Consider the following 14,052-nt stretch of genomic DNA (forward strand, 5'->3'; position numbering starts at 1 on the left):
AGTGGGGGCCGTTTCACCCTTTCAGTGGAAGAGGATGTGCAGTACTGTAAGTTGTTGTTCCTTCAATAAAATGCTTCATTCATGGGAAGTAACATACAGAAAATAAAACCTTCAGTTTAAAATACTAGTCTTCTTTTGTGGAAAATGCTTTCCTCTATTAACTGTGGATAAATTATTCCTATAAAGAGTTTACAAGTGTCTCACAACCCCGATCAACTATGTATCACAATACAGACCTTAAATCAGACTGTTTATTTCACCAACACATATGAAATGCTAAAGATAAAAGAGCAGCACTAGATCAGAAATAATTTCAAGCAAATGTCAAACAAGGTACTAGTTAACACAATCTTAAAAGCCCTTATGTCAGAAGATGAAATCCAAGCCCAGAGAGCTGTCTAGATTAGAGATCTATAGATAAAATAGTGATTATAATTTGGTATTTCTTAATAATCTGTTATTTATCCATCATATTTCTCTATAAAAACCCACTGATTACCTCCCAGGTGTTGCTGCTTTATTGTCATGAAGCAGCATTTCCAAAGGGGAATTCAACAGGTGAATCTAAGAACACACAGTAAATGGAATATTTTAGTAGAGCTGGACGCTTATAAAATGGTGTATTTCCAACAAACTAAAAGAAAAGCAGTAATTAAATTTGACTGCTTTTAAGAGACAGGTTTTAAAAACACAGGTTAATCTTAATCTGAACCCAAAGAAATAGTATCTATGCACATATGCAAAGTGGAATTCTTTTATGTTTGACAAGGTTCAAAGAAATACACATAAAGCAAATATTTTATGTTTTGCCAATTGACATGATCTACAGGTTGATAATGACAATACAGCATTGTTCCAAAGGATCTTGATAAACTTTTGGGACTACCAAGGTACCAAACATGACAGTTCTTTACCTGGTGGGTAAACCAAAGCCACATGGTCTCCATCTTGTAAATGCCCCCTTTCCATCAACATGACAGCTATCTTCTCAGCTCGTTTATGTAGCTGAACACAAGTTAATGAGTTGGCTATTGTTCCCTGCACAGGAAGAAAGATAAATGTCATAGAAGATAATGCAATATGCTGAAACTCTGTTTCCCTCTTCACTTTGAGAAGTTACTGGATGAGGTGCAGCCACAATACATCACAAAATAAAATTAAATACAGACACCTTCAGCCTTATGCCAAACTGTAGTTGGAGGGAAAAAAGATGTTTGTAAAGCAGAGGAATGGTCTCTATTCCTTTCTCTGTACCTTCTACCCCCAACACTGTTTTCACTCCAGCCAAGGGAGTACAGTAGTATATTAATATCCTGCCCATGTAACCTGTACCTCCCTTGCTACACCAACAGCGTTTTCTCTGCTACAGCCAGGAAAGTGCCTTTATGGTCTCTGCAGCAATCTGGAAAATCTGTGGAGAGCAATCCTGAAAATTGCACTCCGTTGTCTGCATGCTGGCGTGAAGCCAAATGGCACAGCAGAAATACTTCAACAGACAAGAGACAAAAGACAGGAGAAAACAATACTTTGTGACAGGGAAAAGAATTTGTCTGGAACAAAAGCTAAGCACATGCATATAAATAAAATAGAGAAGAAAGGCATTTGTTGAATTTGAGTAACTGGTCAGCTTGAAGAAAAAAGGGGAAGTGACAATATGCTACAGAGTCTGGCTTTTTGAAGCATTTCAAATAGTGCTAACCCCAAATTATCAGATATAGTGCTTTAAATTGGATGAGTGTTACAGTTCTTGCATTTTCTAAATACATATATGTGTGTATATATATGTATACATATGTATCACAGAATTCATTACCAGCTGACAGCTCAGAAGAGAAATCTAAAAATGAACGTGTAGGACAGACTGACTGTGCCTAGAGCTGTGCTGGTCAGGTCTGTGCTGAGATAAAGGCAGTGCAGGGCAGTACAGAAAGGGCTGCACCTCTGCTTGTGCAACTGTTCTGTGGAAAAAGAGAATTTCAGTCTCCAGCACTAAGAGACTGCTTAGCAAGCACTAAGTGCATTTAAAAATAAGGAGATTGAAAAAATTGAAGTTAAAAAAAGACAAAACTATGTATACACTCAAAACAACATTTTTTTTTCTGAAAAAAAATGCAATGCAATGCAATCAAAAACATTAAGAGAGAAAGCAAGATGGTCTACTGTTTTAAAGAAATATACTTTATAATATATTTTAACATGGCAAGGGATAATAAGCATTGTCCCTGATTACTGTTTTCTATCCACCATCACCATTCCACAATAAATATCACAGTGTTTATTGACCACAAGCTTCAGAGAGAAGACAGCAATTTGATAAAGGTCTAGCACTAGAAGTAGTGGCATGTCAGCAGGCACTACTTGGCATTTACAGGATTTATTGTAAACTGTCAACAAAGAGGACAACCTAATTGAAAAGAAAAAGAACAAAGTCAGGACTTGGCATTCTTCTTTAACATCTTCAGCAACCACGATTACTGAAATGCATTTCAGGCAATTTTAATCAGTCTTCTAAGTAATGTGGAAAACATTTCACTATGAAAACTTCCTCTAAAGACATATGTAACTATATGGATGCTAGTCTAGCGACAGTTTCCATCTGTCCAGCCCTAAATATGGCCCAGATGATCTGAGGTCTAGGTGTCCTTGTTACTGTAGACTTGCCAGAATGCATGTGCTTAAGATCCTCTTTCCTTCTTTCATGAAATTGCCTGTGTGCATAGTCACGGGAAGAAGGACCCTTCATATCCCCACATACATCAGTAGCACAGGCCCTACTGACACAGAAAAGGACTTGCTGCAAATTATGTAAATTTGTGCACAACTTGTTTACATTTAAGACTTCTGGCACTTGCTGCATGTGAACCAGCTGCAGTGTTTATATGAAAAACACTGTTTATATGAAGTGCAGGGAAGGAGAATCCTGCTGTTGGACAAGAATTATTGGCAAGCACCAGGCAGCAGTTCCCTTTGGGTCTTTTATGTGAGCTGTCCTGCAGTGTAAAGGTGTTGCAATCCTTCATGACACACACTAAAAGTAATGCGCTGCACTAATTTTGAAATATTCCAAACTCTCAAAAAGCTTGGATTACAGGAAAACACTAATCTCAGTGGATTTCTATTAGTCATCCACTGCAAGATGCCTGGATGTTTTAGAACAAAGTGTACAAGGAAGACAAAAAGGGAAGTTACAAACCAGAAATAAAATTCTAGATGGGTAATAAAACTTGCCTAGGCAAACCTGTCACTCCTTTCCATAAAAAATCAAATCTCTCCATAAAGTATTACATCTCTCAAACATATTTCATATAACACACTCCACACTGGAGTAGGGGAGAAACTGAATCATAGAATCACAGAATGGTTTGGGTTGGAAGGCACCTTAAAGACCATCCAGTTCCAAAGCCCTGCCACAAGCAGAGACTCTTTCCAGCAGACAGGCTGCTCCAAGCCCTGTCCAGCCTGGCCTTGAACACTTCCAGGGGATGGGGCCTACACAACTTCTCTGGGCAACCCATGCCAGTGCCTCAGCACCCTCACAGTAAAGAACTTCTTCCTTACACCTAATCTAAATCTGCTATCTTTCAGTTGAATTTCAAAATGCAACTATTTTATGCTTCTATGGAATGATAAGGTCATTTAGTGACTTACTGGTAGCCCTTAACTGAATTGGCACCAGCACTGTAATACAGGCTGAGGAAGCATATCCTGTAAATACGGTAAGTGGTTATTTCACAGAGGTTCACAAACTACTGGAGGTTTAAGAACCCATTCAAATTCTGCAGGGACCACATGGGCTGAGACAACACCAGCTACTCCAGGCTGCCCAGCGAAATAGCACTATTCCAGAACCCTCCTCTCCTGGAGATCCTCACATACTACATACGTTTTCTAGTTTTGACAGATGTGTCTGGATGTACCATAGCGGGATTGTTTGAAATCAGACTTTCATCCTCTGCAGTGGTCTTGGGAATTATTGGCTTGTCATCTACAGTCATCTAGGAAGTCTATAATCACCCACTCTTAGTAAACCCAAGTTCTGTACCATATGATGTACACTAATTAATTTTTTTTAAGCAATAAAATCCTGTTCCACACTGGCACCTAATGTAGGATACGAAGAGAGATCAGTAATCCACCGCAGACCTCGCTGAAGTCTGGATATGCCTCATTTTCTCTTCACCTCCTTTCCCCATTGTTACACCTCCAACAGATGGTCCAGTTTCAAAACAACTATAATTGTTTTATTTAGGGAAAAGACTCTGATTTTGCCAAGCTTGTGCTTTCCTAATTGGAAATCAGGATGGTGAGCAGTATTAAATAGTACTCTTTGGTACAGGAACAATGACTATTGAAACAGATTTGCAGTGTCAGCTCACCCACAACACATACTTGGTGGAAAAAGAAATGAGAAGTGTGTAAGGCGCGTTGTCTCATAGAAAAGCAATCTCTATTTTGACAACTGGCAATGATTATTCTCTTTCCTTTTCTGCTTCAGTGAACATTAAATATAACAGCTAAGTATTAATGGAAAAAGAAACAGAAAGGTCACGTTCAGCCATAGCAGAAACAGGTGCAGCTGAAATACCCGTGCGCCATTTCCCATACCGCAACCTGTCAGAGCAACACCTGAGCTTCTTACCCTGCAGTTGAGTAGAGTGTAAAGCACATGGTCAGGAGTGGTCTGAGCTCTCCACTGCAACACTTCGGAGAGGAAGAGGAACTAAAATAAAGCAGAGTGATGGTCGTGACACTAAATAACTTTTTGGCTTTAAAAAACGGGTAACTTTTTGCTAGCTTAGCTATGTCTTATTCATTTATATGCTACATTTTACATCAATACCCAGAAGCACTAAACATGAATTAATTCTCTTGTCATCACATATTTATAGTGAGGTGCTTTTGCATGGTAGCAGCAGCCTCTCTGGAAGTGAAGACACTGCTGAGGTTATGATACATTACTACATATACCTTCAAAGCAGTAAGACAGACCTTACTGATTTCTCTGAATTTAAGCACCATTTTAATTCTTTAGCTTCCTCTCTTTTTCTTACTATAAACATACAAATACTGTTCAGAACTTACTAATTTAATTATTCACATAAGCTCCTGAAAGAGATGAATTTCAACTTAATTTTACAGGATCAAAATAACAAATAAGGCCAGGACCACATATGCAAACAAAGTTCCCTGGACTCCACATGAACTTGGTAAAAAATGAATAAGAGGCTGATTTCTGGTTGAAGCTCCGTTAACACTTTTTACCATATTCTGTTGCCCCATGTAAGCTGACTAAAAAAAAATACATTGAAACGAAACACAGTGACTTCCCCTCATGTCTATTTTATATTTAGCTGTAAATGGGGGTTTTGAAACATTTTAGTGTGAATTTAAAACAGGCATCAACAAATTCTGCAATAATAATAATAATAATAATTACAATCTATGTGCTACTAAGTGTCCTGATGCTAACTAGCTAAATAAAAGCTGTATCAGAAAACTTCAGCTTACCTTTCTGGCTTGGTCATTATCTTCTATTTGCCCCAAATCTCTACCACTGGCCTGTGCAATTCTTTTTCCAGAGACCAAGTTCCCCACCATCACAGAGGCAGGGCCAATTTCTAGAATAGAGAAGAAACGTGCAATAAAAATTCTTTGTTTCTGGATGAATTATTATTTATTTTGCATTATATTATATTTTTCTTATTGCCATCCACTACACCAAATCTTATGCACATCTCTTTGATATAGACTTTGGTTGATGGACCAGAAGTAGCTGGAAGATATGTAGGACTTTATTTACCCTGTCTAAACATATCTAACCAAGAAGCCCATTTAGCCTGGTCTTTCTAGAGCCAGAGACACATATTGTCTGCTTTGGTATGAGGAATCTTTGGAAAATACAGATCCTAATTTAGGCATGTCCATTCAAGTGCCTAAAACCAGATGAGATGTATCCAGGCTTTAGGAACAGTGCTTCTCTTTCTCTCTTTTGTTCCCTGGGCTAAGTAGCATCTGTATTAGCAGCTCTGTAATGCTATAGACATGGAGTGACAAGGATTAGGAAGGCAGATGGTACCTATGATAAAATATATGCAAGCCCTTTAGCACAAGGTAAAGGCTGAAAAAAACAGCTTTACAGGAAAGGAAGATGCCATGGGTGACATTTCTTCATGAGGCGGCTTTCACTGATGTTCTTTTGTTACCATCAGGGGAAAATACCTGTCTTACCGATACCATGTATGCATTTGTTTTCTTCTTCTCTGGCATGTATTACTGATCAACTGCAATTGATACCAGGCTTTACTTCTAGTCTGTAATGTCCAAGCTTAGCCTCAGTGACGGTATGTAGTATATGTGTCAAAATACAAGATGTGTAAGTAACCCAGATAAACAACACCTACAGGCTACTCTGCTTTAAAAATATGAAAACAATACTCTCTCAGTATGTCACAATTACACAAAATGGGAGAATGTGATGCTATCAGGTTAGTTTCTGCATTCCAGGCATTGCTTTCCTTATAGTGACGTACAATGTATGCATAATATAAGTATCTCCAATGCACTGATCCTAATTCACTTATTGCTTTGTAAACCAGCAATAAGGAAATACTGAATTGAGCACTGCAGTTAAAGGCTTCATTGCTTTTATTAAGTTAGTGGAAGTACTGTTAACCTCTAACATCCCCAGTAAACACAAACTGAAATTATAGTCTTTATTTCTGAAACATTTGTCCAAAGGTTTTAAATAAAGAAACAAGCTGACATTTTTGGCAAACTTGCCTGAATTCATGATGGATAGTCCCCATATTCAAGATCAGAAGGTAAAACCACTTCATATTCCAAACTGGTTTTCAAAGCGGAAAGTAACATTTAGTCTAACGTAGCTGAATTTAGGTCTTATGTCTGAGGCTACAGATCCAGAAATCCTGGAAATTAATCTGAGTACTAAAATCCGCAATTGGATTAGAAGTAAAAAATTTGCTAAAGTTTGCATGTTTACGGGGCATGAATAATCAGCAACTGGACTACAGCAGGCTACAAGGGTTTTCTCAGTCCCTTGAGTCAATGCCTTGCTGTACCATTTCATCCAGTATTTTTCATAAAGTGTGGCAGAACTTTCAAGGATCTGTCTTAAAACTAGGGTTTCACCTCAAATATACTTGCTGTGAGAATACCACTCAGGTAAAAAGCTTTATCCTCATTCTTGGGCTTAATTTATGACCAGTTATTAAGTATTTGCTTTTCTTCCATCACTGATTTAGTGTCAACAGTCCTCTTTATTTCTACTTCACAAACTCAGCATTCAACTAAGCCAGATTTTATCTTTCTCTATTTTGGTCTCAGTCTATCCTCTTTAGATGTAACTAACAAGGAGTTTACAAAGAACTCCAGGTGTGGCCTCACAGTACCTTACATGTTCACTGAACTTAGGTTTTTGGAGCATTTTTCTTTGCCCTCTTTGTGAAGGTACTTCTAGCTTCTGCCAAAACCAATGATGTCCTTAATACATCTGTAATATTTAACAGAAACAGGTGATCAAGCTGATCTTCGCCTGCATTAACAATTCCATTATTTTTCTCCATACCATGAACACACACAACATTAGGTTATGGTCCCTTTGCCTTCACTTACCTGGTTGTTTTTGCCTTGGTTTAGGCAGATTTGTTACACATGTGTGGGGACACATCAGCACATTACAAGGATGCAGCGATCCTTCCAAGAAAAGCTGTTTGGTTTCTGACAGGTGTATTCCTCCCAGCGGTGTCTTAGGAAGTGTGTTTGCTGGTACAAGTGCTAAGCAGTAGACTCCCACTTGATGAATACTGTCAATTGCCTAAAAAAAGCAGGAAGTTGATTTTAATGAAAGGCTAATTTTTATCATTCTAATAAGCATATGTTGTTCTGAATTACTGCATAAAACAACCCTAATAATTAACTAGCAATGGAAAGACACTTCAGCAATGTCAGTGATAAGGAGGTTCTTTTCAGTGAGAACAGGTGGATGGGAATGTAACACTGATGTTATTACACTCATTCCAAAAGATACAAAGGCAATAAAAAACCTCATGATAAATACACAGAAATCTATTAAGAAATGCTACCTAGGCATCTGTCTTAGGCATATCTTAGTAGCACGTATCCTGGAGATTTATTACTGAGATAGGCTGTCAACCCACGTGAAACTGATTTTAACCTGTGCAGTCCTCAGAATTAAATTCAAAGGATTCCTATCAATTTAACTTCCAGTCTACCTTGCAGAACAAAGAATTTCAAAGGTTGCACATATTATCACCGTATACCTACTGATGTATGCAGCTTATGAAGTTTTAATACTTTTCTAAGGTAATAACTGTTTCACTGTGATTAGAGTGTAAAAGATAATCATGCAGAAATGGGAAATAAAAACATGTAAGAAAAAACTACGACACTATCCACTTGAAAAAAAAGCTGTTGAATGAAACCTGAAAATTAAGTATCTTTGAATGTTATAGTAACTTTGTTCACTATCTGACAAGTGGTATAAATAGTATCAGTTCCAAGAAATCTATAACATACAGTATCTACATAATATACTTAGGTAAACATGAATATCCATGCACTCAGATTTTAATTCCATACACTTTTTAACTATTTTCCTTACATTGGTAGCAAAAGTTGCAGCAAGTAAGAAAACCAACTTCAGACATCCACACAGACACACAAATTACATCTAGCATTTCTAATGAGTAGCTAAGTGTTCAAAAATATAATTTACTTCAGTTGCATTTTAATTTTTAACTGTGAGAAGAGTGAATGCTTATGTCTGTTGCCTTGAAGATACAATCTATATTCTGAGAATCAAATGATTATTTGTAGATAGGTACTCAAGTGTAGACCAGTAAATTACCAATTCCTTCTACAGACACTACAAGCAATATTTTGCTTTTGGCTTCTGTTTGCTTCATTTTTTATTGACTTGGCTGCAAGATTTCATATGAAAGAATAATAAAGCAGTATTCATTTTACAAACTTGGCAGTTTTAATAGTGTAGATCTCACAGTAGTATTGGAAGACCCTGTTGCTGGTCTACAGACACGTGACCTGGAAGATCAGCAATAGTGAGATACATATGACAGCCAACACACAATGTCCCATGTTTCTGGCAGAAACCATCATAACCTCCTAACCATAATGCTAGTTGTAGGTTCTCAAAATCCATGATAAATCATGGGATCTTCAGCTGACATCGGCCTGAAGGAAAACTGTTACAGGGCAAGTAACCACTCTTACTCAAATGTAAACCACTGTGGCTCCTAGAGTTGAAGAACGGAAAATAATTCCCAGCTGGGGTAGGATGAGGGGTACTACATATAAAGATTCCCCAGTGACTTCCAAACTCTCTCCTTTGACAGCTACATCTGCAGCACGATGCCTGATAAAATGTCATAGGTCACCCAAAATTGTCACCTTTCACACTTTTTCACTTGGCACATTTCTGGAGCAGGATATGAATTTGTTTTACAAGGACAAGCATTGATGAACTGAGCCTTAAAATTCTGAGAGGGAAGAGTACTGGTCGATTTTAATACCACTGACATTTATGCCTCTTGATGAAATGGCTTGCTTCATGAAATTACTCTGTCCAGCCAGAAGTAAATGAAGTACCTGAATTTTTGTCCTTGTTTCATTGAGAAAAAGGAGTAGAGGTAACAGAGCTTGTAGAACTCAGACTGTTACGTTATTCAAGCTGAGAAAACATCTAATTCTCATAAAATTATCCAGGCATACACTCTACAGTTCTGCAGCAGATCTCCTAGCTTTGTTTAGTTCCGTCAAGTCCTGCCTGAATGCTGGCACTGGTAAAACTAACATCCAGTCTTGTCAAGTACAGGAACCACAACCCTACCTGAAGGGTCAAATCAGTCTGCAGCAGCCTAAGAGATGTGAATGAGTATCTAGGATCCATCTGACTGAACTGTTAGGCTACCTAGGATCTTCACCCACACTGTCACTAAAATACCTTCCTCCTCCACTACTCTCCAGAAACTCCATACCCAGCCTGATCAGCCCTCCCAATCATGCCTCTGCTAAAAGCCAGAGATGCAGTCCAATGTAGTCTTGCACGTACAGCAGCTCTACCTGAGGAGCAGAAAGGGTCAGGGAGAGTCAGAATATGTGCAACCCACTGGAAAGTTCTGCAAACTGATGAGCTCAACTATTGGGAAGAGATTCAGATGCACAGTAAGGCATAGCAGAAGCAGACAGTGTAGGGCAGGGCTGGCAAAAGAGAGCACATGCAGGGTGTCAGGCGAGTCTCATAAATATCACCAGAAATGAGTAGTAATTTGGTAGAGTTTGTTATTACAGGTGTCATTGCGAGTCATGACACAAGTGTGACATCGTTATGTTGCTCACCACTAGCAGACGATTCAGATACAACTGGTTATCACTTCCTGACATCTGTCATTAAAACTCTGTTTGGGAAGGAGGAACTAAGAATCTCACATGCTCCTGGCTTCTGCACTCCATCTATGCTCTCAACTGAAGTGGAACCAAAACTTCTTGTTCACAAAGTGAGACATGGCACAGTTGAAGACTTCACACATAGGTGATGAAGACAGCCATGCATATGTATACTTTGATACATGGCCTACCATTCTCAGATGGTGCTCTGACTTGATCACACTCAGAATAACTAAACTGACTTAGGGCAGGAGCAACTTGACACAGTACTTTCACAGTGTTCAGTGCTGAATTCTACTTACTACGATGGTGTAAGACATGATTTCTGTAAAAGCCACAGAAGTGCTCAGCTACCAAAACAGGATTAGTGTAAATCCAGAGTTTCAACCTTTGTTTTAGGAGCTTGCTATCTCATAAAAATTACCAAAGCATGGGTAATCCAAAAGCCTTTCCTTCTACAGTAGTAGCCCTAGGTGCTACAGGATGCTTCAAAGGCTTTCTGTGTGACGGACAAGCTAGAGGTTCTTTTCTTGGCAATAATTGAGATCTACTGTGAATATGGGATGCCTCTAGCTGTATGAAATGTGGCTATCTTTTAAATCAAGAGAAAAGGTAAAACTGTCTTGAGATGATGAAAGCTTATTTGTTCATTTTCTTCAAGGATACAGTAGACAGATTTCCTTTCTTATTCAGTACAAAGCAATAATGAATAAAAACACCTTGCCTGAATTGTGTGGGATCTTTTCTTCTTTGGCTCTTGGGTAAAGCAAAAAAATGTTTGCAATATATTTACCTGAGAAGAGTCCTTGAGGAAGAACAGAAATGAAGGTAGGAAAGTGAAGTAACAGGTGATCAACTGTAGACAGAGCTGAGACCATTTCACAGGGTTGCAACAGACTTAATTTGACTACACCTGCACTAAACCTATTACTTTTAAGTGAGGATTGGCTTAACCATGGAGACAGAGGAGATGGAAGATGATTGCTATCTAAAGTATCTTTTTTTTTTTTGCATGTGGACACTAGAGTTGAAAAACTTTGACTATGGTAATGATGCTGCCTTAACATAAATGCTACGTGTATGGAGAAGATCTGGATTTTTTAATATCTGGGAGCTTGTGTCTTACCAAACTGTGAAACACCACCACAAAGGTGGATTTCATCACAGTGCTAGGTGCGGTGCATGATCCACCAGACAGCTGGAACTGGATTACTTGCAACAGGTGTCTTCTATGCAGATAACCTAGATCTGAGCTAATCAGTCACTTCATTTCAGTGGAGAGAAATCAGTAATTGTAGGCTGTGTTTCATTCAGTTTATTTTAGCTATAAACATGGTGCGCTAGAGACACATAATTCTCTCCCAGAATGATTTTAGTCATCCCCAGATGATTACAAAAATGCATCTGGAGATCTAGCTCAGATACATATACTTTTGACGCAGTCATTAATTCATTATCCTTTTTAAGTAACTAATAACTATTACCTTACAAACCATACACTACTCTCTTCTTGCTATTACTTCAACTCATCCTTAGTTTTTTATAGCATTTTGATTAGGGAAAGGATCACTCTCAGGGTATGTGTGGCTCAGATAGGAACTGTCACTCAGAAGAAACTAATTTTGTGCTCATTAGGTGCAAATGCAACTGAAAGTGAACTTAGAATTATAAAGACAAATGTTAGTTACTTTGTTGGCCTGAAAGATCCATTAAAAGAATATAAAGCAAGAAAAAAGAGTTCCCAAACATACATAAAGATTGTTACCTGAAGAACTCTACTCATCCATTGAAAACTGTCTTCCTCTGTGGAATCTGGCCTTTGCTCAGCAACAATAACTATCCTTTCATCGTGCAGCACACTCACTGAAAACACTGCTATTCTATAGAAGAGACGGAGAGAAGAGTATTTAGTGCCAGGACAGATGAAAAAAACATTCTAAGTTTTCTAATAATTATTTTGTTATTTATTACTCATATAACTGGAGCATCGAAGTATTTTATTTATGGGGGAAAAGCAACAAGAAGAGTTTTGAATAAATTCTGGAGAAGAAATAGGGGACTTCGTTCTAGAATCATATAAGTACAGGCATAATGTCACAGCAGGGTTGGAGAAGTGAACTTTCTTGGAATAGGAAAAGCACTAAGTTTGGGTCACACCTAGGCTGATGTTAAGCTGTTACCTCACAGTCAGCAAAAGCACCTTCTCTGGCCCCATCTTAGAAGTAAGTAATTGTAACATCATTTTGTGAGAGGTCTGCCATGTGACCAAGTATGAGTGCATGTTCCTGTGTTAGGCTCTTCATAACTGAGTCTCCCACTCAGTTTCAGACCGTCAGGAAGGTCACACAAGGAACTGCTGTCATGTTCAAGAACTCAAGTGTTAAACATATTGGAAATGCTCAACTCAGATGGAAAGGATCCTGTTGAGTCATCACCTTGAGAATTAACCAGTTGTTTAACTGGAAATTTTAATACTCATAGTTTCAGACCTTGGTATCCAAAGTGTGACTCAACACTCTAAGGCTTCCCTCTGCTTTCTAGCAATCTAAATGGCAATGGAGAGAAATCACAGTGCAGATTAGGCACTGTTTTCTGAAAGCATTTTGGGTCAGTTACAGCTGGTCTAAGAAAAAAGGAGAATTTATACATAATAAAAGAAAAAAAAAGGATCAAACCTTCCCCTGTAGACAAATTTCATTGGTTCAACAGCCAACGCTGTTGCTACAATGTCATCAGCATTATGTCTTCTTCCACTGACAACCATCAAACCATCCATTTTGCCGATAACAAAGACAAGTCCACCTGGTCCTATAAACCCTAGTAGCCCAGTCCTTATAAAAGGATATTCAGTGATAGGGCCACCAGAACTGGTCATAGGAAACACCTGGAAGACAGAGAAACACAGGTCTTCAATTCTCAGCACAGAGATTATGCTGTGAAATATTTCAGGCATGCTCTCTCAGACAGCTCTTCTGGAATGAAGTAAATAGGTCACTGCTGATGCTCTTTACTCTTCACTTACCATAAAGGGAGTGTCAGGAAACTTCTAGACTAGTGTGTGTAATTTTTAGTACCTCACTTCAGGTTGCCCAGAGAGGTGTTGGATATGCCATCCCTGGATACACACAAGGCCAGGCTGGATGTGGTTCTGGGCAACCTGACCTAGTTATGATGTCCCTGCTCATTGCAAAGGGATTGGGCTAGATGACCTCTGAAGGTCTCTTCCAACCCAAACTATGGTATGATTCTATGATTCTAGGTTCAATCCCACTGTGTATTATACATATTTTCCCTTAGCCATGGCTCTGCAAATCATTTATGACCTTAAAAAAAATTACCATGAACAGTATTGAATAAAACAAAATGCTGTGCAGAGTGCAGCTAACCTGAGGTGTTATGTATAGATTACTGAGAGATTAAATGGTAAACATTACAACTGAGGTTCTTTTCAGTACCTCATGATCATTTCCAGCACAATATAGAGAAACATGCAGGGCAGAAGTGAAGCTATTTTAAGGTACTGCACATTAACAACTCATGCAGCTGACCATGTTTTTAGCTAAGGTCAATTAAGTCCTCACAATACCAGTGATAATGTCTTCCATAGCA

At 38.5% G+C, this 14,052-nt stretch overlaps 1 protein-coding gene across 1 annotated transcript in view; it reads right to left on the reverse strand.

Moving 5' to 3' along the window:
- DIP2C (disco interacting protein 2 homolog C) overlaps positions 1–14,052 on the reverse strand; it is a 230,050-nt gene that overhangs the window by 55,689 nt on the left and 160,309 nt on the right. Inside the window, exons 20-25 of the mRNA XM_034061370.1 lie at positions 13,119–13,327; positions 12,209–12,323; positions 7,633–7,834; positions 5,509–5,618; positions 4,640–4,720; positions 915–1,038 (exon numbers count right to left, since the gene is read on the reverse strand). Coding sequence (XP_033917261.1) covers positions 915–1,038; positions 4,640–4,720; positions 5,509–5,618; positions 7,633–7,834; positions 12,209–12,323; positions 13,119–13,327 — 841 coding nt within the window. The remainder of the gene's footprint in view (positions 1–914; positions 1,039–4,639; positions 4,721–5,508; positions 5,619–7,632; positions 7,835–12,208; positions 12,324–13,118; positions 13,328–14,052) is intronic.

This window comes from Melopsittacus undulatus, chromosome 1 (genome assembly GCF_012275295.1).
Source record: "Melopsittacus undulatus isolate bMelUnd1 chromosome 1, bMelUnd1.mat.Z, whole genome shotgun sequence".
Classification (NCBI taxonomy): Eukaryota; Metazoa; Chordata; class Aves; order Psittaciformes; family Psittaculidae; genus Melopsittacus; species Melopsittacus undulatus.